Source organism: Lampetra planeri, chromosome 52 (assembly GCF_965212315.1).
Source record: "Lampetra planeri chromosome 52, kcLamPlan1.2.h2, whole genome shotgun sequence".
NCBI classification, from domain to species: domain Eukaryota; kingdom Metazoa; phylum Chordata; class Hyperoartia; order Petromyzontiformes; family Petromyzontidae; genus Lampetra; species Lampetra planeri.
In genome coordinates, this window is record NC_136158.1 from 5,334,843 (window position 1) to 5,360,089 (window position 25,247).

General features: G+C 45.5%; 1 protein-coding gene across 1 annotated transcript; it reads right to left on the minus strand.

Moving 5' to 3' along the window:
- On the minus strand, positions 1-24,901 carry LOC144734584 (putative transcription factor ovo-like protein 3). Its single transcript, XM_078616835.1, has 4 exons — positions 24,412-24,901; positions 14,493-14,764; positions 10,822-11,002; positions 1-8,621 (listed from the first exon to the last, which is right to left on the minus strand). The coding sequence occupies exons 1-4, from the start codon at positions 24,512-24,514 to the stop codon at positions 8,344-8,346; spliced, it is 834 nt and encodes a 277-aa protein (XP_078472961.1). The 5' UTR covers positions 24,515-24,901; the 3' UTR covers positions 1-8,343.
- Positions 24,902-25,247: the final 346 nt, after the last annotated feature.

A 25,247-nucleotide genomic window follows, 5' to 3' on the forward strand; every position in this document is an offset into this window, starting at 1 on the left:
TTTGTATCACAATTTTTGTTTATTGTACAAAAAAAACAACAACCGACAGAAATTCCACAACAGACCAACTAATAAACAAGCAGTGTCATAGTGCACAGTCACACGGAGAATTGAGAACAACGGCGTGTTGTGGTGTACTCATGACGGAGCCACGGGGACGGGGAAAACACATTCAAATTACTGTAGTCACAAACCGTACCTCTCCATAACAAAGGCTCAGCCTTTTAAGCCTCACCTTACCATATTAATAAAAAAGTGTGCCGTACTTGGCCCTTCCCCCCTCTCCAACCATTATACTGTATATACGGAGTGGTAGCTCCTGCAATCTCTCATTTACTTGATACAGTTGTCGTGGCTGTGACGGTTCCACCTGAAGACGGAAGCTTGTGTTGCCTCCGAAACGTCGTGATTTTTATTTTATTTTACTTTTATTAATTTTAATGTTTTACCTACGTACCGAAAAAAACCTAAGAATATGAATCCTTGCAGTCACGAAAGCTTCAAATCTAGAATTACTGTAGTAACCCCTCGAAGATACAAACAACAGATGAAACATGTTTCGCACAATTGCACTGCACGCAATTACAGTGCAAACCAGGCTCTTAATTTATATGGCAATTACAAATGTGCTGAATTGCATTTACATTTCAGGACGGTGTTGCAGGAGGACCTGCGGCTGAATAAATCATAATGGTTCATGTCAACTTTATCAGGACTTTAGCGAGGTTCTAAGCACACGATGGTGATACATTGAGTTAGGCTCTGAAAGTCAAACGAAAACGCCCTCAAGTACAAAGAAGGCAGTTCTACTTTGAAGCTAAATTACAGGAGACCGGGTTTGAGAATTTTGCCACTTTTGCGACGGTAATGTTTACGCACGCACGTCAACTGAAGTGTAGTAGAACTCTCATCCGTGGTGATGCGGCAGACGAATATCACCGATGCCATTGCTGTACCAGCGACGTCATTGATCAATGACGTTACTCCAATGATTTGCGGTAACAAAATGTGGAATTTGGCGATTTTATCCTTATTCCCACAAAAAAAACAACTTTCAGATGACACGAAGCGTTTCCACAGTAGAATACTGCAGATAATCGAGGAGAAAAAAGGGCTACAGGTTATGGCAATTTTCACGGACCCTACAGCTCCTGCTGATAATAGGAGTCATGGGTAATAGGGCAAACACATGAGGGGATTTCGTTTTAAAGCTTTCGTGACTGCAGGGATTCATCTTCTTGGTTCTTTCGGTAAAGTCACGTAGAATGTAAATAATAAAATAATAAATATAAAACATAATAAAATAATTCTCACGACTGGTTCTTTCGGTAAAGTCACGTAGAAGGGAAGTAATAAAATAATAAAAATAAAATAAAATAATTCTCACGACGTTTCGGCTACGACGCAAGCAGCCGTCTTCAGGTGAAGAATGAGACACTGCCAAGCTAGGAGCTTATATATAAGCTGGGTTGGAGGTGGAGAATTATTTTATTGTATTATGTTTTATTTTTATTATTTTATTACTTCCCTTCTACGTGACTTTACCGAAAGAACCAAGAAGATGAATCCCTGCAGTCACGAAAGCTTTAAATCGAAATTCTCACGACGTTTCGGACGGCTGCTTGCGTTGTGGCCGAAACGTCGTGAGAATGATTTTATTATGTTGTATTGTTATTATTGTATTATTTCCATTCTACGTGACTTTACCGAAAGAACCAAGAAGACATGAGGGGATGTATGTAGTTTTGTATGATAATGTCTCAACTGATGACGGCAGCTGAAATGTGTAATTGGAATGGCGCCAATCCTGGCAAGAAGTCACACACGAACAAAAATTAATCTCATTCAGATCCACAAAAGTTGCAAACAGTTCCAGCCTCCCGATCTCCTGGAGTCTCAAGGTCACCGATCCCGAAAACACTACCTCGTGTTTCATCAATGTAGTGCAGCTCACAATCGGTACGCGGATACCTTTGCCTTCTGTGTCAAGATGGGCGTTCCACTCTTTCGTGACACAAGATGTAAGCTTTTGAAAGGGACATAAAAAATAATGGCTCATTATCCGCAGAAAGGCACTTTTGCCATCTTTGAAATAAAAAAAACATATAATTTACATTCATATCCATGTAGTGGCAGACGAGGCACAATACTTAGATAGCAAGTATAAGGGTTTCCACCTCTGAGGTACAAAAAAAACCCAGTACATAACATGGGAAGGTGAATTAGAATATCTCACAATACCATAAAAGAGAACTACATGTAAATGCATTGTTTTGAGCGGTGTATTCTGATTTAAAAAAAAACTGTGACTTTTAATGTCTCGGGAAATCTACCTAACAACAATGATCCTGGGAAAACCAGGATAGGTGGCAACTCTACGCAAGTAAGAGAGGGGGGAGGGCCTCTTTTACATGGACCCGAGCTCCAATCTTGTCTCGAATGTTAAAACTAAAAAAAAATATTCAGTGACAGAAATGTTTTGGGCAGGCATAAGTTTGCATAAATTAACTAAAATGTTAGGCGCGGTGACGAACGCCTGTAATGTGGCATCTCTCAGGCGAGGGTTGTGAATCAACACCGCCTCCATCACCACACGAGAAGATGCTGTGATACAAGCGTGCCCAGTAGATGGCAGTGCGGTTAATGTTGCTGATCTATCCTATAGAAATTTCCGAGAGATATCCGGTCCCCCTTCGATGCATGAGGTTTTTTTTCGGGGTACTACAATATCCTTAAACGTTATATAATCAAAACGGAATTGGCTAAGTATCCGATTATAAGAACCTTCGAAAACGAGTCTTGAGATTTCATGAGGCTCTCCCGAAAAAAACAGTGGAGTTTTATAAAAATGTAATGCAATCAAGCAATATTGTGTGTGTGTATATATATAAACTTAATTGTCACTCTACGCATCCAGAATTTCTGCAGACCATGCAAGACCACCAACGTTACACAATTACAACCGTCTGATATACTCCGACAAAATACAGGACCTGTGCAAAAGTTGAGCTACCGATGCGACCGAGGAAACTGTTAAGCTCTGACAAAGGGGCCTTAATAAGAAACACATTCATAATCAACGTTTTTGGGTTTAGATCGCGTTATTTATAAATGTGTCGTAACCCTCCACCACCCGACACGGCCAATCAGTAAAAAGTGTCACGTTGACAAAAGACAAATTAGTTCACTGCTTTAGCCCACCGGTGTGTTGAAGCGCGAAACCACAACATTTACAATTTGAGTACGACGTTTCGCCATTCTGGCGAATTGCCCGATGATGCTGGATGCAATTACCAGCGAAACGTCGTACTCAAATTGTAAATGTTGTGGTTTCGCGCTTCAACACACCGGTGGGCTAAAGCAGTGAACTAATTTGTCTTTTGTCAACGTGACACTTTTTTACTGATTGGCCGTGTCGGGTGGTGGAGGGTTACGACACATTTATAAATAACGCGATCTAAACCCAAAAACGTTGATTATGAATAATATTGGTCGCGAAAGCCTGCTACGTGTTAAAGAAACACATTGTTCTTACGTGCATTTTGGCCAGGTCAGTGTACAAGTGGAAGTGTCTCGTACGGCCCAGTGTGCAAACTCTACACATGCCACTGAGAACTCTACAAATACAGAAGCCTCGCTCACTTGCATCCATCACGGAGTGACCAAACACTGACGTTGCTATAGAAAGAGGCTCTGGGCTGTGTTTCCTTTTAGCGCACAAACGTGACTCCCGTTCTGCCTTTGTCTGTCAGTCTTAGCCCCCTTTCGGAGTTTGCTTTTCGCGTCATGGGCCACTAGCCTCTGTGTACTAACGTCTAGACATGTAGTGGAACGCCTGACGTCTGACACGGTTTACACCGGAGCCCAGGTTCCGATGTTGAAGCCTTTTTGTTTATCTCAATTAGGAACACCTGATACCAAGTAATACAACGCAGAGCACGCAAGCGATGTGTTGCGTAGGTATCGGCGGTTGTGTTGTGTAGCTCTCAGACTTTTGTTTTCGGGTTGTACCTCATTGCTGGATACTTGTTTTCAGTCAAAGGCCCGCCTTCCAGTTTTAAGCGTTATCTATTGTGCATTTTAGTGGCAGTCTAGTGTTCCATTTGAGGTGATACTCGAACAAAAAATATAGACACCTTTACCTGCCTCCCTCTATCGTAATCACAATGACACCTGCCCTCCTTGAACCCAGCCCAATCGTATATAAAAAAAAATACAAATACACAATTACCCAGTCAACACCAATTAATGGCATAACTGGTAGACAGCTAACCTTACAGGCCATTGGCTCTACAATAAAAAACCGATATTCACCGATACCCAGAAATAATCTCAGACACCAATATGGTTTTCATTATAATCCTTACATTCTCCAGGCAAACTCCATTTAAAAAAACAACAGCATTGCAAGTTTCCCATGAACAAAAACAATAGGAACGAATTCAAGAATTCACTGTAACTCCATTCCATGCCGAATCAATACAGTCATCGTCTTCCAGAATTTGGGTAGAATTGTGAATGGCTGCTGTTACAGGCAGCCATTGATCATTGGCTCGTATGGCTGGGCCCAATGAAGGTTTTCTGGAAAACCCAAACTGAATTCATTCATGGGTGGGAACAGAGCTACTGATTTATATACAACATATACAGCACTTGCCAAATACCATTAACAAATATTCCATTGACCCCGCAATGATTATCCTGGTGAGAAATGAAGGGGGTTTGAATGTCACCCTGTAAAAAAATTGAAACATTCTAGACTAAAACATATATATATACACACAAAGACCGTGTACCACAATTTTTCCATATTAGGTGACATGCACATTAAAACTCACAATAGCCTTTAATGGGCCTGCCCATACAACACAATCATGCGCAGGGCTTCGTTCCTCACCCGGCACACCACAACCAGAATACCTCTCGCTTTGGGCTGTGCCACCTACTACGCCAGTCTGCCAGCGACCCAGAAAATGTTCGGTACGTAAAAAAGTTAAAGCCTGATTCGTTGCTGTCTGTTCACAGGAACAGACCGCTACTCTGCATCCAGATCTTCGAAGCGCATACACACACACTCACAGTTCCGGCGTATTGTTTTCAAATTTCCCCTCATATTTCCGAAGGAATTACGTTGAAAGGAAGACGACGAGAGTGCATCCGTTTTCAACGTGCACATTTTCATTGGATGATCTGGAGAAAAAACATCTGTCGTGGATCAGATTCTGGGTTTGAATCCAACGAAGTCCTCAGTGCTGAAGTATTCATTCGTGTGAAGACTCACAGCTTCGCTCGCGATTTTATAAAAATGTAAAAAAAGAAATACAACAACAAAAAACCCTGACAGGTCCCCCCCCCCCAAATATAAATGGCTATGTTTGTCCTTATTTTCATGCACGAAAAAAAACAACTCAATTCAATAACAGTCTACATTCGATTGAAAGAAATTAAGCCGCTTGAAAATGGAGAAACCTTTTGAAAAGTTGACCCAATCAGTAACCGTTCCATTCAACTATCGTACTCCTGGTTTTGCATAGAATTGAAAAAGTATATATATACACACACACTCATAAACATTAATGTAAGGCCTACATTGTATAGACATTCAAATTATTCAAGAAAATTAGGGACTGCAATGGCAGTGGTATACGTGCACATATTTCGTTATAAGAAAATAATCATCAATGGGGTGAGTTTTTAAAATGGGTTCGTTGCATGTACAGTATTGAACGAAATGAAATGTAAATGCATGTGCATGTTACGTATATGCCTACGCATATGTTTGACGAATGGTCTAATTTCTCTCACCACCCAGTAAGGACATACACGAGCCGTGGCCAAAGATAATTGAGAACACTACATACCACGCAGCTGTGAATCTAACGTTACGGCTAATATTTAAGACGCTCTCTTTTTGTGCTCAACTTAGAGCAGAATAAGTGCACTAATCTTACGAGGAACTCACCTTAATGTGATCAACTCTGAGTATGTGTGTGTGTATATATATTTTTATCATGCTTTTACTGTAACACTTTTGACCAATTCTGCAGGCAGCCAAAGGGAGAGAACGTGCCCCGCAAGAAGCGACCACCGTGCAGTCGATGGCATCGTGGAATCCCAGTGAGATAAATCGTGCCTGATGATGACTACATAGGCGAAAACGCTCTAAATGCACCGCTGCACGCTTGCGCCGTGCCACTGCATTCCCTGTGACACCGAGGCCGCGGTTATTGTCACGGTGCCATCCACAAGCAACGTGCGCTGATGATAAACCTTTGCGCAGAATCACCCATTACAGTGTTTGTAAAAAAAAACTCATCAGAACGGTTAACAAATAAATTGAACGTTACACAACGTGAACCGCAGCTCAAGGTGCCTTTCAACAGGCGCGCACCCGAGCCCCGTTTGACTGGAACCAAAACCAGTTTCTTGATATTTTTTACCGTTGCCTTTGGATACCTCGTATAAAAAAAAAATTAGGAAAAAAAACCTGAGCAACATATTTTTTTTTATGACTACAGTGGGTGTGGTGTCACCCCCAGAAGGCTGTGGCCTGAAGCTTTGTCAAACTCTTCACTCGGTGCGATTTAATTTTTTAAAAGTCTGCAACTCTGCATTCCTTCAGATGTATTAGCGATGCAGTTGACGCTGTCAGTTTAATAGATTTATGTCCGCAAAGTAACGCGAAGGCATCTAGGCGGTGATGATCAAGCACATTTTTCTTTCCCTTAAAAAAAAGAAGAAAACTTCGGCCTCAAACATTTGTAAAATGTTGGCAATAGCCCGTAAATGTTCTGCAGAGATATCCATCAATCACTCAAGTTAGTCCGCTTTAGAAATAAAATTATTTACCGCCCTTCCTTAAATCAAAAGCTGGACGATTGCCTTGCCTCCTGTCCTGGTTGTAATAGGATAATCCTATTTTCGTAGTAGCTCCTGTTCTGGGAAATCTATAAGTCTTCCGGTGACATTAAAAGTCCCGGTTTTTGTCAAATGTGTAATAATAACAATACTCATACACCACTCAATCAAAACTATTCACTTACATCTACTTATCCCCTCTTTCTGTATCGTCAAATAGTTTTCTTGCCACAATGTCCTGTTTTTTGGATACCTCAAAGGTGACAACCCAAGGTTGTTTGACCATATTTCACCACGCTGGTTAGTGCTGGTTGATAAGGCTGGGGGGGGGGGGATTGCGCCTTGGACCGGTTAAGACACCACTCGCCACTGATTGTTATCTGTTGCGGGGGGGGGGAATCACACTAGCAGCTGGGTTCATATCTCTGTGCGCTAACCGCTGCGCGTGCCGATACGCTTCTGTAAGAATGGAAAAAAAAGAGTCGTGAAGTATTTTGTTTGGTCAAAAGTGTGTGGCTGCACCCACTGGCGAGAGACAAGAGGTCAAATCGCACGCGTCCGCCCGTTGCTGTTCTTGGCCGAATGAGTTTAAAGTAGCGCGTGTGCGCGTGTGCATTTTTTGTTACCACTATTATCAGTAGCATAATGCCCGAAATACTGGGTATCAATGCAGGCTAATGTGGATGTAAAGATTCCCCACCCACGTGAAGGATTTGTTTAAATATGAGTTTCTGGAATGGTCGGGTTTTTTTGTTTTACAAGGAAGTTTGCGTTGTGTGTTTTTAAAAGGAAAATCACTTTTCGCTGATTTATCTTCACACACCATAATATAAAACCTGTTATGTTCGAACATACCTATGAAGTAAATGCTTTACATATATTGCTCAGTTTTTTTCCTCCAGTAGATGTTAAATTGTTTGAATTCACGTTATTGTATTCACCCAAGTATTGGAGTGTGAAACACGCTGCTTGGGATTGTAATTTTTGTTTAATTGTTATGTATATGGGTTTTTATCGCTTCAATTCTTCATGCAAACTATTCCTCTGCCCTGGCACGAGAAAATCATTACTGTACTGGGAGTTTTGAGTGCAGAGCTTTCCAAAGCATTCAGAGGAATCCAAGTTTCTCAATTGTATCAAAATCAGCAGGCACGGTACCGCCACCTAAGATAAGTGCTTTGTGTTTTTCACAAGATATATTTTTAAAGATAATAAAAAACATTATGGATAAGCACGCTTATTACAATTTCCTTATTTATGGAAGCCACGTTCTGAGAAAGACAGGGCGCTGGCTTCTTAATAAAAATATCCTTGCTGCCACAAAATGGCCACCAAACAAAATGGCAACCGCACAAAATGGCCTCCTCCACAAACTAAAAATCAGATTTTCATTCTTGTCGTTTTTTTGCACCATTTGCAAAAATAGTTTTTTGTTGTTGTCGTCGTTGGTTTTGTGTATATTAATAAGTATGTATACATTTTAATTTAGCGGTTGCTGGGCTGCAGCGCCGTCTGGATGCAAGCAGGGCGACGCGTCACTTTGCGCAGCTGTGCGCTGTCGGGGTGGCTTTCGCGGAGGTGCACGACGAAGACCTCCTGGTTGGATGCCGTGAAGCCACACTCCTCGCACACGTACAGCTTGGTGCGCCGCTCCTTGTAGGCGTAGCGCTGCGACACGCCGTGGATCTTCTTGAGGTGCGACTCGAGCGAGCAGCGCTGGGTGAACGCCTTGCTGCATGCCTCGCACTTGTACGGACGCACCCCTGGCACGTGCGTACGCGAGAGATAGAGGAAGCGAAAGCGTAAACCATTTTGGCATCGATAAGTTTGGCATTCAGACATTGTACGATTCCAAAACTATCATTTTATTCTATTGCGACAAATGGTGAAACGTGGAGATATCCGTCGTTAGAAATGATCTGGGAAACATGGCGGATTGTGTGTACTGATGGTGCCTAGTGAAGGCAGACTTGAATACAAATGGTGGAATTAAAATATGGTCCAGAACAGGTTGGAGTGCGTTTGGAAAGCCAAACTTGAAAAGGAAGGGGAATATATGAATTTGGCAAGATAAAAAGAAGAGCACGTGGATTAGAAAGCACACACGGGTTAATTTTGACTGTGTAGCATTAGATACGTGTGTGTGCGTTTATCTTATTGAATTCTCGGTCGGGGTTTTCACTAATACACGCATCTGTAAATTAGACGATGCGCATTTTTCAGGACCAGTTCAGGTTTTTCAGCACCAGTTCAGATACCACTTGCTACCAAAGTCAGCCATGGCCGGGAATGAAACTCCAAATTTCCATGTTCACAGTGTGGCGGTGTGTGCTCTGAACTGTGCCACCACTCCCTGCTCATCTGATATATCCAGTTTTAATTCAATAACAAACCTAACTATATATAAAACAATCCCCCCCCCCCAATCTCTGTCTGTTCCTACCGCCCACTCCACCCACACATCAAGAAGCGAAGCATGCAGAGAGAAAAGGTAAACAAAAAAGTCAGTTTTAAAGGGACCCTCACTTGATCGTATCTCCCAATCATAAACCACCATCATCATCAGCCATGATTTACCCACTGCTTGCTGAAAGTCTCCCCAAGCTGTAGGCATCTGTCGTGGTCTTGCAATGCGACACACCATCTAGCTGCTGCACACGAGCTTATTTAATCGCTCCGTCTCTATGGTAAAGCCACCTCTGCATAATTCCTCTCCCTTCCGGCGACGTGTCTGCCCAAGTCCACTTATGTACGTCTCTAGTATGCGTACGATCTCTCTGCTCTCAGTGTAACTTTAAGCACGCAACGTCTCCACGCTTCTTTGTTCGAATCACGTTGTCAGTGTCCACTTTTGTGAACCATAAATCATGGCGGGTAAAACACTGCTTTCTTGGGCATATTGGTATACAATTTTTCACAATTCAGTTCGGTTTTCATTGCGTGGGTTTGTGGTGGTGAGATGTTATCACCCTCACCAGGTATACAGGAGGTTGTGGGTTTGATCCCGACCCTGACGCCTGCATATTTGGAGTTTACACGTGTCTCTTCCCGTGGTCACGTGTTATTTATCTCTGGGCCCTCCGATTTTCCCCTCCATATTTAGAATCAATATTCACAAGTGAACTGCCACTTGAACATTGAGCTATCATTTTAGATAGCCAGGTCGCTTAGGAAAAAAAGAGCTATATGGCTCAGTAGGTCGTATTTGATTTCGATTTAAAGCTTTCGTGACTGCAGGGATTCATCTTCTTGGTTCTTTCGGTGAAGTCACGTAGAAGGGAAATAATAAAATGAATAAAATAAAACATAATAAAATACAATTCTCACGACGTTTCGGCGACAACGCAAGCAGCCGTCCTCAGGTGAAGAACAGGTCTGTCAGAAAGACATTCAGACGCTGTCTTTCCGACAGACCTGTTCTTCACCTGAGGATGGCATCTTGCGTTGTGGCCGAAACATTGTGACACTTTTATTTTATCATGTTTTATTTTTATCATTTTATTATTTCCCTTCTACGTGACTTCACCGAAAGAACCAAGAAGAGGTCTTATTTGGTTGAAAAAAGATTGGTAGGTGTTGGTGGCTAGTGGAGGAGTGAGCATTGCCAAAAAATTAACCCGTAAAAACAAAGTTTTTCACTATAAATCCTTTATATGCGTGGCGGCTAGAGTCCTCTCGTCCTCTGGCTTGAGATGGCTGCCACCTATGGGTCAGATGATTGCCTGCCACCATTAAGCAATTGGTAATTAAATATAAAAAAAATTCCTAAAAAGTGTAAAGTTATGGAAAACATTTTTCACGAAAATAAATTGTCACGCACAACGAGTCTGTGTGCAAAATGTCAGCTCGATTGGATCACGGGAAGTGTGTTAAAAAACGACCGAAAGATTTGCACGCAAGCAAGCAAGTGAACTTAATATAAAGGATTTAATAAAAAAGGGGCACGACCTCCGCCGCCCTCACCTGTGTGCGTGCGCACGTGGCGCTTCAGGTCGAAGGTGTCGTTGAAGCCCTTGCCGCAGAAGTTGCACACGTGCTTCTTGATGTCGCTGTGGCACTTCATGTGGCGGTTGAGCATGCGCACCAGGTGGAACGCCTTGCCGCACAGGTGGCACGACAGGTGGCCCATGCCGCCGTCCTCCATCTAACGGGGTGGAAACCCGCGCGTGGCGAACCGGGGGGGGGGGGGGTAAGAGTCAGTAGGAACGTGAGGTTACAAGCATTGCCGTGTCATCTTCTTGGTTCTTTCGGTAAAGTCACGTAGAATAATATTTTATTTTATTATGTTTTATTTTTATTATTTTATTACTTCCCTTCTACGTGACTTTTACCGAAAGAACCAAGAAGATGAATCCCTGCAGTCACGAAAGCTTTAAATCGAAATTTTACATTGCCGTGTCGTCCGTTGCGGAAAAATATTGCCGCGATTGTCGCCGCTCGTCTTTAAAAGATCAAATAAATAGTATTTTCATTCCTGAATAAAAAAAAAATTGACAGTAGCTATTCGCCATTAAATCAGTGCATTGCGGACTCGTTGACATAATGGGGGGTTATATGACGTGATAATTTTCAGTGAATTTCATTACGTAATTGAATGTGGCTCGTAAGTGTTGTAGATTGTAGTTATTATAAATATTCACGGCAGCCTGAATTAGAGTGAACTGCAGCTGTATAACCTTTGAGTAACCTGAATAAGTACAAAAGTTACAGCAAAGTACACAAGTAAAACAATAAACATGCTGAACAACAAAGTTAAGGGAAACTGGCATCGCGATAATCGTCGTATTGTGATTTATTTATATTGTTTTATGTCACAAGGTAAGGCTGACAAAATTATTTCGTTATTTTTCAGAAGCAACCTGGCCACAAATGATAGTTCAACGAAGTGGCTTATCGCGTGGAAATTTATAGCAGCCAAACACTCTCAATGCACGTTTCTAAATGTTCTTGGAAAAACCTGAGGACCCGGAGAACATGCAAACTCCAAATATACAGCAGCAGGCGTCAGGGTCGGGATCGAACCGAAGACCTCCTGTATACCAGGCGAGGTATGTAACATCTAATCGCCAATATGGAATCCCCGTCAGAAAGAAGACGTAAAGCTAGGACTCTGTGTTGGCCATGGTTCAGGGATTTGTGTTAGTGATATGGAGGGCCATTGCCATTATATATATATATATTTTCCGTTGAAGGCCGCAGCGTTATTGACGAATGTGTCGATGCTTTTGTTCGCTTCTTAACTGTGCTTGTGCACCACGGCCAACGCAGCAGCAGCATCAGCAGCAACGTCATTTGTGTGAAGTTTTAATCTCTCATCGAGCTACGCGCGACTCTCTTTGCTCATATTGCCCCAAGGAGGAATTTGACCTTCAAATCAATGCCCTTTATGTAGACAAATCAAAATCAGAATATTTGTTTATACTGGAGGAATCCGACGAGCTGTAAATGATTGCACATTGAGATTACAGCACATTCTGTCGTCTTTACGTAAGATAATAAAGTAATTCAAAACAACTTATCCAACATCCCTTTCTTGATAAACTCACTGCTGGATGGAGGCCTTCCCATGCCGCCTGAATCGTGGACGGTTGCTTGACCGTCCACCCCGGCAATTGGAGTTCAAGTCCCGACCAAGGCTAAAGTCAGACGCTTGTGTGATATCCAAACCGCATTGACCAGCGTGGTGAAGTATGGTCAAACAACCCCCGTAGTTTTGTGGTTGGGCTACCCAACAGTGGGATTTACGAACAGCTGTCCAGATAATTATAATTGGAGCATGACAATTTATGAATAGCACTTCGTTTTTATAGCACTGTATGTATAATAAAAACCTGTTTGCGTGTGCAAAATTTATGGATGTTTAAAAAATGTTGACTTTCTGGTTTTGACTTCGCTCTGATTATACAGTCGAACTGTAAGAAATAGTTTCTCTTATACACGAGAATGCATTTTTGAAAGTATTGAAAAACGAGTTTTAAATAGTGGAAAGCCAGAAAATGCGTAACGAGCATAAAATAATTACAAAGCAAAATCTGTTAAATAACAATAAGAAGTGTACGTTAGGATTTCACAGAAACATAATTTAAACAGACTTTAAAAGCCGTGCGAATCTAAAATGGGGAGAAACAAATAAATGTATATAGCGTAGAACATGAAACATACATTTAAATAAAAATACAACACGAAAAGAGGGAAATGTTTAGAGGTGAAGAAAATAAACATTTAAGAATTATATATAAATATATATAAGATTGCGGGTTTCCGTGTTCCATTCCTGTGCGTGTTTGCTCAAGGTCATGACGCAGCAACTGTCAAATCAGAGGCTTTACCCTTCAGATCCTCGAACAGCCGAGAATGCTATTTCACATTTACAACCAAAATATAATAAAAAAAAACAACCCAACTCATTCGTCAACAATAACACTGCGGCCCTAAAAACGACAGAAGAAGATAAATAGGCGACGTTTCGGTCAATGACCATTGTCTTGTGAAGGACCACTGCCCCGAAACGTCGCCTATTATATAATTTTTACGATGTGTCGTGTTGTTAATTGTACCTGTGCACCACTGTCAATGGAGCATCACCAAATGAAAGGTTTTACTTAACATTTAGAAATATATGTGAAGTTGAATGAAGCCACTATTGGTGTGTACCCTTCTTATGAGTGCCCCGGTAACGTTGCACCAACGCTGGCCAAATGTTTCCAACCACATGCCAACATTGGTCGAACGCTGGTTTAACGTTAGTCTAACGGTTCCAATCACTTGTCAACGTTGGATTAACGTTGGTTCAACAGTTCCAACCACGTGCAAACTTTGGGGCCAAGGTTAGTCCGAGGGCTCCAACCATATGGCAACGTTAGGTCCCAACGTTGGTCCAACAATTCCAACCACCTTCTTGGTTCTTTCGGTAAAGTCACGTGGAATGGAAATAATAAAATAATAAAAATAAAACACAAAGAATAATATTTTATTATGTTTAATTTTTATTATTTTATTATTTCCATTTTACGTGACTTTACCGAAAAAACCAAGAAGATGAATCCCTGCGGTCACGAAAGCTTTAAATCGAAATTTCAACCACGTTTCAACCAACGTTGGTCGAACGGTTACGTTGCATATGTACAGGGGAGAGAGCATCGCTGGCCTAAGACCCTGCTGCAATACACGCCAACGTTGGACCTAACGTTCTCAACACTTCCTGGGTTAAATCACCACCTCCATCACCAACCGCCACCGCAGCTCCGATTAGCACGGTTGGCGACGTACGGTGCGAATGAAGTCCAACATACATTGGTTTTGTTTACAATTGCACACACAAAGACAAAGTTCCCCCTTATCGCCTGAACAGACTGTTGGGGCAAGCGCTGTTAGCAAGCCACGCTACACGAGGTGGCCAGCACCACGCCCAACCGCCTTTGTCTCCCCAGTAACGATGATTTTACAGCACCGCACCAGGGTACTTATTTGAGGCCGAGTCGACCTAGGGGGGGGAGGGCCCATGCCCGGTTCAGACAAATCGTCACCATGCGTTGGCCGCGAACGAGAATCGAACTCAAACCCGCCGGGTTCGTCGCACAGCGCGCTAACCGCAGCGCCACCGCTCCCACGCGCGGTGGTTACCCGCACCGCACCTTGGTGATGTCGCTCATCGGTGACGCAGCGCCACCGCTGCCTCCGCAGCTGCTGCTGCTGCCGCTGCAGACGTCCACGCTGCCGCAGCAGCCGCCGCCGCCGCCGCTGCTGCTGCTGCCGCTGCTGTAGTGCATGGGCAGCGCCGTCTCGGCCGTCTGCGAGCCCACGGGCCTCTCCACGGGCGGTGCCTCGTGCTCGCCGGCGTGCGACGGGGACCCACCGCTCGGAGTGCCCCACGCCAGGGGCGTCGGCACGCTCGTCACCATCGCCTCTGTCGGGGAAGAACGATCGTAGTTAGTGAGAGCGCGCGCGTGTTGAACTTCGAGGTTGAGCTCACAATAACGGGCGGAGCGCCGTGTGGATAAAAGCGCAGTAAATTTCGATCTAAAGCTTTCGTGACTGCAGGGATTCATCTTCTTGGTTCTTTCGGTAAAGTCAGGTAGAAGGGAAATAATAAAATAATAAAAATAAAACATATTATATTATGTTTTATTTGTAATAAAATAATAAAAATAAAACATATTTTATTTTGTTTTATTTTTATTATTTTATTACTTCTCTTCTACGTGACTTTATCGAAAGAACCAAGAAGATGAAAGCGCAGTAAGTTGGCACAGGTGGTGCATCAGCCAGTCATCTCGGTCATCTCGGTCAGTCGACCCGTGGCACCTGCTGGGTCTGCCCCGTGAGCTCCTGCCAGCGGGCGTTCGAACACTTCACGTGGCCTCAAGGTGCACATGGCCTGGCACAAACGTCGTGGTGACGTCACCGCCTGAATATGTATTTATGCTGGAGGAATCCGATGAGCTATGAACATTTTTTTTGTGTCCAGTCGGGGCAGTTCAGAACGTCGCAACAACAAACAATTCAAACAACACGACAGGACTGCAAAGTATAGGAAAGGTACAAAAAATAACTTTAAAAAAATCTAAAATGTTTTAAACGTTTTAGCTTAAGAGGTAAATCCCACTAAATTTCCACGCAACACGCTTGGGATTCTGGCAACTATTTTCCTCCGTTGGGGACAACCGTATGGACTGTCCCCGTTCTTCGGATTAACACCAAACACAATTGTGTAACTGCATGTACAATTGAACGGATTCGAAATGTCGGCACGGACCGAATGTTTGTCGTCGTGGGATTTTCGGGGAATGATCCTGGAAGATATGAGGCCACGTCTTGTATACTCTTTAGTTCTTTCGGTAAAGTCACGTAGGTGAAAATAAAAAGAATAATAAAAAAAATTAGCAAAATAATTTTGTAGAATTTTTTTAAAAATAAATTTAGTTATTTTCTTTTTTTTTCACCTACGTGACTTTACCGAAAGAACCAAAGAGTATGGATCCTTGCAGCCACGAAAACTTAAAATCTAGAGGCCACGTCCGTGCATCTTGCCGACAAATTGGCCACCACGTTTGCATCCGGTGACGTCACTTTTGTTGGCAAGAAGAAGCGTTTACAAACGTTGCATCATCTTCGCGACCGGGAAATAATATGTAAAATCCGAAAACAATCCCAAGTTAACATCCGACAATCCGAAACTTTTGCATCTGCAACTCTACTCCGATGTAGGTGGTGGGCAGCCGATCTAAACACCCAATCACGGCGTGCTGATTTTAAAAGGTAATCTAACAATACAACTTTTTTTGAAATATTAAACCCCCCTCCAATTTTTGCATGGAAAATCAAAGTCAAAGTGATTTCCCGCTGGGATGAGCATCGAGGCAGTGAACCCCCGCCCCCCACCCAAGTTCAATAACTTCAACGGCACTTCGGGTTTTCCACATCATATCCGCGGTATGTGTTAAAAACCTCCGGCTGCTCTTCATGACAGCGTTTAGCGGTGTGACACATTCTCTTAGAGGGGTTGCGTAAACAACAAAAACACACAGTGCGGGAAGTGATGCTATCTGCGCTCTGTGATGATGTGTTTCTAGTTGAAGATAACCAGCGTTCGAACGTAACTCTTTTAGCGGTAATAAAGTTTAGGGTTTTTTTTTTACTCTGAGCCAACAGTCGGAGTTTAATACCTTTTCGGTAGCTGAAGGCGCGGCCCTGCAATTTTTTTTACACGCGACACTGCTGGCGGAATGGCCTTCACTCGAGGGAGTTCTCTCTCTCCCTCTGTACCAGCGTGGACGGAACCCTCGTGTTCATCTTCTGAAGTGTTCGCACGTCACCGTGGCGTGCGCGATGACCACAACCACCACCACCACGTGACTTTTCTTTCGTGTTGTGCGCGGTGCTTTTAGCGCCACAGCGCGTGGATTTGTAGCGTTTATTTTCATTTGTTTGCTGGTGACTTTGTGTATTTCATATCGAAATCGCCTCCAGTGCTGTTGCTGCTGGCGGCAATAAAAGTTGTTTCAAATGCATAGTCTCTCTGGGGTATTTGGTCTAATTGTTAACGTTGGCCATTTGCGTCTTCGAAGAGGTGGGACTACCCATAGTTTACCACACCGCACGCTAGCTTGCCGATCGACTGAGCGTGGGTGTTACCCATGCATACTGCTGGGTGAAAACAAATGATATCCTTTGTGGGTCAACAATGTGTTTCAGAGAAGAAGAAAAAACCCACCCATTGTCAATTAAAATGCCGCCTTTCACTGCTGGGGAAAATAATTAGACAGCTCTGAATATAAGCAACGACAAAAAAAATCCATCAATTTCATTCGTTCAGAAACTGTTCAAATATATCGAGTTGCAAATGTAACTGACAACAGCCGTGGAATTTTTTTTATGTACCACGCGCGCACGCACAGAGCCGTCCCAAACCAGTATGAAACTCTATTAAGCCTCTCCCAGAGAGAGAGAGAGAGATAATGCCTCAACAGCATTATTCGTGTATATCCTGGGAGTGGAGCGGGCGATGCACCAGATTAAACCGGGCAGGTATGAGGGTACAGATAGGAGAGCGGAGTGAGTGAGTGGGCAGATAAGGAGCGTTGGGTTGCCAACATGAGTGCGAGATACGGGTCCGAACGGCGGCTGCTCAAGAGTGGAATCGTGTGCGTTATATAAGAAGCGCACATAGGGGGGGTGGGTGGGTGGGTGGTGGGTGCTTCAACATCACAGCCGTCACACGCGCCGTGTGCGTGTGGGACAAAGGAAAGAGGAGTTTCCTGGAAAGGGCGGGCAGCCCTGGGAGGGAGGGAGGGGGGTTGGGATGTTGCTGACACGGCACGCACGCGCGCGCTCCACCGTGGCGACGGGCGCGCGCACGCGAGCCACGTGCCGTGACACACGCGCGCGCACACACACACAGAGACACGCACACACAAAGAACAAAGAACCCCCGTATAGCCTTGAACAGACTGTTGGGGCAAGTGCTGTTAGCGAGCACCTATGAAGGCCGGAACGGTACACGAGGGGGTGGGTGGCCAGCACCACGCCCGGCTGCCTTTGTCTCCCTATTAGCAATGTTTACACACCGCACCGGTTCAGATAATCGTCACTGATGTTGGCCGTGAGCGGGAATCGAACTCGTGTCGCCGGGTTCATAGCGCAGCGCGCTAAACGCTGCACTATCGCTCCCCACACACACACACACAGACACGCAGACACGCACACACACACACAGACACGCACACACACAGAGACACGCACACAGACGCGCAAAGATCCCTCGGGGGGTGGCCTTTTAAACAGACTGTTGGGGCAAGTGCTGTTTAGCGAAGACCGGCACGGCACACGAGGGAATGGTTGGGTGGCCAGCACCACGCCCGGCCGCCTTTGTCTCCCCAGTGGCGAAGTTTACACACCGCACCAGGTACTCATTTCAGTCTGAGTCGACCTAGCGGAGGTGCAGGACTCGTGGACCACCAACCCGACCTTCAGCGTGAAGTTCAAAGTTTGTCTAACTCAGTGCAACGTTGTCTTTATTGTTTGGGGTCCGTGGCTGTTTACGTTATCCAGCGCATGCCACACTTACGCATGGCTCCCCTCTCAACCTTTCGCTGCCGTTGCAAACCCGCGTATCGCTCCGCCCGTTAAAGCTGCCGTTGCCGCTGCAGCTGCTACTGATGCTGCTTACTCTTTCTGTAAACGCGTGCGTGTTTGTTGAACTTCTTTCGCACCGTACGTTGCCAACCGTGCTAATCGGAGGTGCGCAATGGCCCGGGTGGCTGGTACTTCGAGCAAGTGGATTTTTTTTTGTTTGACTCAGAAATAAAAAAATGTTTGAGGTTGATCGCGGAAAACATCTCAAATATTTATTTAGAATAAACAAAAAACGGACACCAAGAACATCCCCCTCCACCCCGCCCCCTCCGCCCCACACCCCGCCCCCCTTCACCCCGCCCTTCCGCCCCCCCTCCCATTCCAAACGCTTTTCGTTTTATTTTCGTTCCCATTTTCAATCCAAATATGCAAATCGATGGCTGTTCACCTTTGACACACCACATTGGGCCCATCATCGTCTCCCCGCCCACAAGGTCGATTAAGCGAGTACCACTTTGGAACAGCCGTTGTCCTACTATGGACAGACGCAACCCCTGCCATAGCAATGTGGAATTTCCACCGCTGGCTTCATGCTCAAAGTTAGGCACCAGAGGCGTTTGATTTTTGTTTGTTGATGCGGGAGATGAGATACTTTCAGCTTGTTAAGTAAAGGATGATAAATAAGTTAGAATTAGATGTACACCTGTCTAACGAGAGCTATACCTGTCAGGTGTATGCATGCCCGTGTTGAGATTTGTTTGTGTGTGCTACCAGTCAGGGTTTGGCTCGAATCGTGCACGAGTTGTATTTGCAATGCCTAAGAGACGTGTACAATTCTGAAGTGAGAGCACAACTCAAAATCACAGGTTATTTACGACTGCAACTGTGAATGTATTTTAGCATTATTATTCATATGTGAATTTGTGGTCGGTATGTATGTGTGTGTGTTGAACTTCAATCTTGATTTGAAGCTTTCGTGACTGCAGGAATCCATACTCTCTGGTTCTTTCGGTAAAGTCACGTAAGGTAGAAATAAAATGAAATAAAACAAATCACGACGTTTCGATCGCAACACCAGCGGTCGTCATCAGATGCTGTGGTTGTCCCACGTGATGAGGTTCGCTTGTGTTGCGATCGAAACGTCGTCATTTGTTTTATTTCATTTCTACCTACGTGACTTTACCGAAAGAACCAAAGAGTATATTGAACTTCTTCTTGGTTCTTTCGGTAAAGTCACGTAGAATGGAAATAATAAAATAATAAAAATAAAACATAATAAAATAATTCTCACGACGTTTCGGCCACAACGCAAGCAGCCGTCCTCAGGTGAAGAACAGGTCTGTCGGGAAGACATTCAGACGCTGTCTTCCCGACAGACCTGTTCTTCACCTGAGGACGGCTGCTTGCGTTGTGGCCGAAACGTCGTGAGAATAATGTTATTATGTTTTATTTTTATTATTTTATTATTTCCATTCTACGTGACTTTACCGAAATAACCAAGAAGATGAATCCCTGCAGTCACGAAAGCTTTAAATCGACATTTATATTGAAATTCTTTCGCACCGTACGTAGCCCACCGAGCTCATCGACTGTGCGGGGGGGGGGGGGAATTGGATGACTGATTAACTCACTAATCTGTCGGAACAAAATACAATTTGCTGAAGATGATCGCAATTTGCTTCGTAATCGGCTTCCTTTTCGGTTCGATCAAATCACTAACTATGAACCTTCGAAATCTTTCGATTGATTTTGAACACTCCTCCGTTGTCGTCATTGTTGTTGTTGCAAACCTTTTGGCGTCATCTGGTCCAACCCATGTGCGACTAGGCTCTAAGGAAAGCTGTCTCGGGTGTGGACCAATCAACTTCAAGGACAGTGCATACATTATCAGAGTTATGTTTTTTGTTTGCATTATGACTGCAGGTATTGTGGTCTATGCAAACATGACTTCTTGTAAAAAAGGTGTCAGTTTTGTTGCCAGATTGAAGGATAAAAAAACAATTATCAGGATCAAAATGCTCATCTGAGCAGGAGATCACTTTTGCCTATTTTCTCTTTCGCCTATTTTCTCTTTCTCCCTCTCCCGCTCTCGCTGTGTCAACAACGATCGAGGCGCGTGTCGTTCCGCACAGCGCGAAGATCGAAGGGAGTGTTCGTTGTGAATGAGGTAGCCGCGGGGGAGCGGTGGTGCAGCGGTTAGCGCGCTGCCATACAAACCCCCGGCCGCCCCGGGTTCGATTTCACGCTCACGGCCGCCAACACCAGCGACGACAATTACCCGAACCGGTTCTGGGCTTCCCCTAGGTCGACTCAGACTCAAACGAGTACCTGGTGCGGTGCTGTAAAATCATCGTCGCTGGGGAGACAAAGGCGGTCGGGCGTGGTGCTGGCCACCTCGTGTACCGTGGCGGCCTTCATAGGTGCTTGCTAACAGCACTTGCCTCAACAGTCTGTTACAGGCTGTACGGGGGATCTTTGTCATTGTGAGTTACCGGTTGGGTGACCCCCCCCCTCCCTCCTCTCCACAGTGTCTGAACTTGACCCGCAGCAGTAACGTTAACCGCACGCGGCTTCAGCGTTGGCTCCACTCCTTAGCCCAATTACGGCACCGAAGCAAAGGGTGCACGTTTCTGAACTTCCACGCCCCACCACAACCACCACCGCAACTAACACCACTCCCTGCCTCTGTCCAACAGTCGTTCAGCAGGTCACGTGTGGTGGGGGTGCAGTGTGGGTAATCTCCTCCACGACGTCCGGCCAGTGTGGAAGAGTAGGCCAAAGTACTCTCTGCGAGAGGTAAAACTCTCGATGCATTTCGAGCAGAAGGCCCATCCGCCAGCGGTGGCGTGGGCAGGAAATTTCAGGGCTGCGCTTTTTTATGTTTTACTTGACCTTTTCTGAATGTGTGTGTGTGTGTGTCACGATTAAGGGATATATTCCACGAGGGTTTCCACTGCCTCTTGCGTCCACAATAAAGGTTATTTTGGGTTAGATCGCGTGGATATAAATGTGTTGTTAACCCACTACCACTCGAAACAGCCAATTAGTAAAGTTTGTCACGAAAATAAAAAGTGGCAATTGGCTACGACTGCAGCAGACCCGGAGTGTTGGAGAGTAAAACCCACGACATTTTTTTTATCCTCTTGGTTCATTCGGTAAAGTCACGTAGAAGGGAAATAATAAAATAATAAAACATGATAAAATAATTCTCACGACGTTTCGGCCACAACGCAAGCAGCCGTCCTCATTTTCCACCTGAGGACGGCTGTTTGCGTTGTAGCCGAAACGTCGTGAGAATTATTGTATTATGTTTTATTTTTATTATTTTTTATTTCCCTTCTACGTGACTTTACCGAAAAAACCAAGAAGATGAATCCCTGCAGTCACGAAACCTTTAAATCGATTTTTTTAGTCCTGCTGATTAAAACAACAACAACAACAACAACCACCAGCTTCATCGGGCGATTTGCCAGAATTGTTGTAGAAGTCGTGCTGTTTTCGGTCTTGCGTGGTTTGCGGAGTGCTCATCCACAGCGCGGCATTTATATTTAGAGAGAGCGAGAGAGAGACAGAGAGAGAGGGAGACGTCACCCAAATGTGGCAACTGCGTGCTGCCACGTTGCAGCGAGTCACAGCGACGAAGGTGTCGCCACCAACGCTCATCGTTGCGTGTCGGCCGCGTCTAATCCGTGACGTTTAAAGAGGCGAGAGTCGTGATGAATGTGCGCTTGAAAATCAGCTGATTTGCATGCGGTTGAGGATTGAAATTCCCAACGTCGCTCCGGTCAGTGATGGAATCATTTGTTCCAGTGGGCGTTGTGGGGGGAGGGGAATGAACGGAGGAGCGGTGGCGCAGTGGTTAGCGCCACTAACATCAGAACCGATCCTTACACCGCGCCACCACATTTAGCAACCTGCGCTGACTAAAACGGTGAAGTATGTTCAACCCCCCCCCCCCCGCGCGCCCACCTCCGCACACCTCCCCACCCATGACCGACGTGGATTTAGGATCACTTAGTGGATGGACAACGGCTGGAATATAACTGTACAATAGAATTATATCCCCCTAACCGCCCCCCCCCTCAATTAATTATTGTATGTTGAACTTCTTTCGCACCGTACGTAGCCATCCGTGCTGATCGGAGGTGCGGCATTTTTTTTTGGGGGGAGGGGAGGAAGAAATCACGAATCTCTTTAGAGTCGAGACTTTATCGAGATAAACAAAAAAAATGCTCTCTCTTTTTTGTTTAGTTTTTTTTTGCGCGTGTGTTACATCGTTTCAGTAAAATGCCACGCCGCTGACAGACCCCCGCAAAGTCACGGCGCCGTGCCCTGCGGGCAAACTTCCTCGAACTCGCGAGGCGAAGACACCGATGGCTCGGATTCTATCGCCCTCTGCCGTTTAAGATGGGAGAGAGGTTCTTTTTGTTTTTGTTGTTTCGCTTTGAAGAAGAGGACTTCGAAATCATTCATGAGGCTGTGCGATGTATTTAACCTTGCACTGATCTGGCCGATGCAATACTGCAGCGCACGCCGTACAGAATAATCTGGTGCTGTTGTAATGTTCACAACGGCCTTTATTTAAATTTCGATTTAAAGCTTTCGTGACTGCAGGGATTCATCTTCTTGGTTCTTTCGGTAAAGTCACGTGACTTTACCGAAAGAACCAAGAAGACCTTTATTTACCCATGAGCGTATTCCCGAGTCTCAAGGCATTTTTTGTATTGTCAGGAGGGCCCTGCCACATTGGGAAGTTTGTCCAATTCCACGAATGTCCAGATTGGCTCCGTGTGGAAAGAAAACCCACCACGCACACGAGGGGAGGGACACTGAAAGCGCCGCACGGATGGATTCAATGATCCGTAGCGGTGCTGCCATCTCCTGGACACCCCGCGGATACCGATCGCGTTGCTCTTTTCCTGCTGTCCCGCAAGTATTGAGACAGATGTCGACTGGTCAAAGGCGACGAGTAAATGACTCGAACCTTGATAGTGGCCACGTTGGCTCAGATGTGAGACCGCTGAGCGGCTGGGTTCGAATTCAGGTTTCAATCGCGCCGTGATTAAACCGAGTTTTGAGGAGTAGAGAGAGAGCTCAGTCACCAATGACTGCAACACGAATAAATAAAGAAACATCTCGCCGCAACACAGGCGATGTCTCGCTGAATTAAGCGGAGGTAGTGTTCGACACGAGGGCTTGCATTCGCAGTGTTGCGAGATTTCCGAATGGATTATTTGTCTTCGTCACGAGACCATTGCCGATTGCGCTTCCTCGGAATATGCTCGAGAGCAATGGTGAGAATCACCGTACGTGTCATACAACACCAACAGCAGCAGCAGCAGCTGGGCATCGATGCGGTGAGATGAACGGGCACGGAACAGATGCCCGCACGAGAGCACACGATGCACATTCCGTGTTGTGGATCACTCGGAGGAAGCGCGCATTGACAGGCGAATCCGCGACCGTCTGGATGCGTGACCAACTGGTAGTTAAACGCGGTCGCTCGCATTAATTTACCGATTCGAAATCGTCAGTCAATGCTTCCGCAAATCCAGCGCGACAAATACCCTTAATTAGTTATAATTATCGATAACATTCTACACGATTTACGTTCACAAATGTCACAGCGAATTAAAATGGTCCCACATTAACGCAGATGACGTGCCCTACTAATCTAATAGGGGTGACTGCTATTGCTGCCAAAAGATCACTGAGCCAGGTAAGGCAGGTGAGGCGATTGAAGCGAGGCAGCTGAGTATACCTGGGGTGTAGCGTATGCCAGTGCAACAGGTGAGTGATGCCGGTAACTTTACCTGTGCCGAGACAGGTGGAGTGAGACAGCTGAGTTACTTTTGACGCAAATAGTTGAGTCGGGTGAAGCAGGTGGGTCGGGTAAGTGGGAGCAGGTGAGGTCCGTACCTGTGGGTGTAGTTATACCAGGAGACACAGTGAGCCTGGCGAGTGAGCCGGGTGAGTTACCTGGGATGTAGTGATCTGCTCGTTCATCGTCCCGTAGCTGACTCCAAGCTTGTCGGCTGCCCTGGCTGGGGCAGCGCTTCTTGACGAGGAAAGCTCTGGGCATGACTGACCTCTCTCTGTCACCTCCAACGTCGTAGATTGAAAGAAGAAGAAAAATACAAGAACTGCACTCAAACTAAAACACGCTGACGTTCAATCGATTGTAACGCGCGTGCGTGCGTGCGTGTGCGTCTTCTCTGTCTACGCGTGTCTGAGCGCACGAACGGCCGTCTCTCTGCGTCGTATCTCAGTCGGTGTGTTCATAACAGTCTCTGGTCTAACAGTCTCCTTGCTCTGCTCCACACAGCCTGTTATCGTCGAGCTGGCTGTGCTGGTTTGCTCGCGACCATTCCGTTAGGGAGCTCGTGTTCAAACCCGCGTCGCTATATATACCTGCAACGCACGCGCGCGCGCGCGCACCCTTCACCTGTGCGCGCCAGGCGCACGCGCAGTCGGTGGGATAACGGTGACACCTGTCCGACCGGATCGCGTCAGCTGATCGGGCGCAACCGCACCCTCGCATGGGGTCCCCACCCCGAACTCACTCACCTGGTTCAGACTCATGCCGTGTCGAACTCGCCTGGCTCGCTATGAACGTCACCTGCCTCACCACAACTCACCTGGTTCAGACTCATGCCGTGCCGAACTCACCTGGGCTCGCTATGAACGTCACCTGCCTCACCACAACTCACCTGGTTCAGACTCATGCCGTGCCGAACTCACCTGGGCTCGCTATGAACGTCACCTGCCTCACCACAACTCACCTGGCTCAGACTCATGCCGTGCCGAACTCACCT

Coding starts and splice junctions, on each gene's coding strand:
- LOC144734584 (XM_078616835.1), bottom strand. CDS start 24,514: ATGCCCAGAGCTTTCCTCGTCAAGAAGCGCTGCCCCAGCCAGGGCAGC. Junction 14,765..24,411: donor AGCAGATCACTACATCCCAG/GTAACTCACCCG, acceptor CTTCCCCGACAG/AGGCGATGGTGACGAGCGTG. Junction 8,622..10,821: donor CCACGTGCGCACGCACACAG/GTGAGGGCGGCG, acceptor CGCACGTGCCAG/GGGTGCGTCCGTACAAGTGC.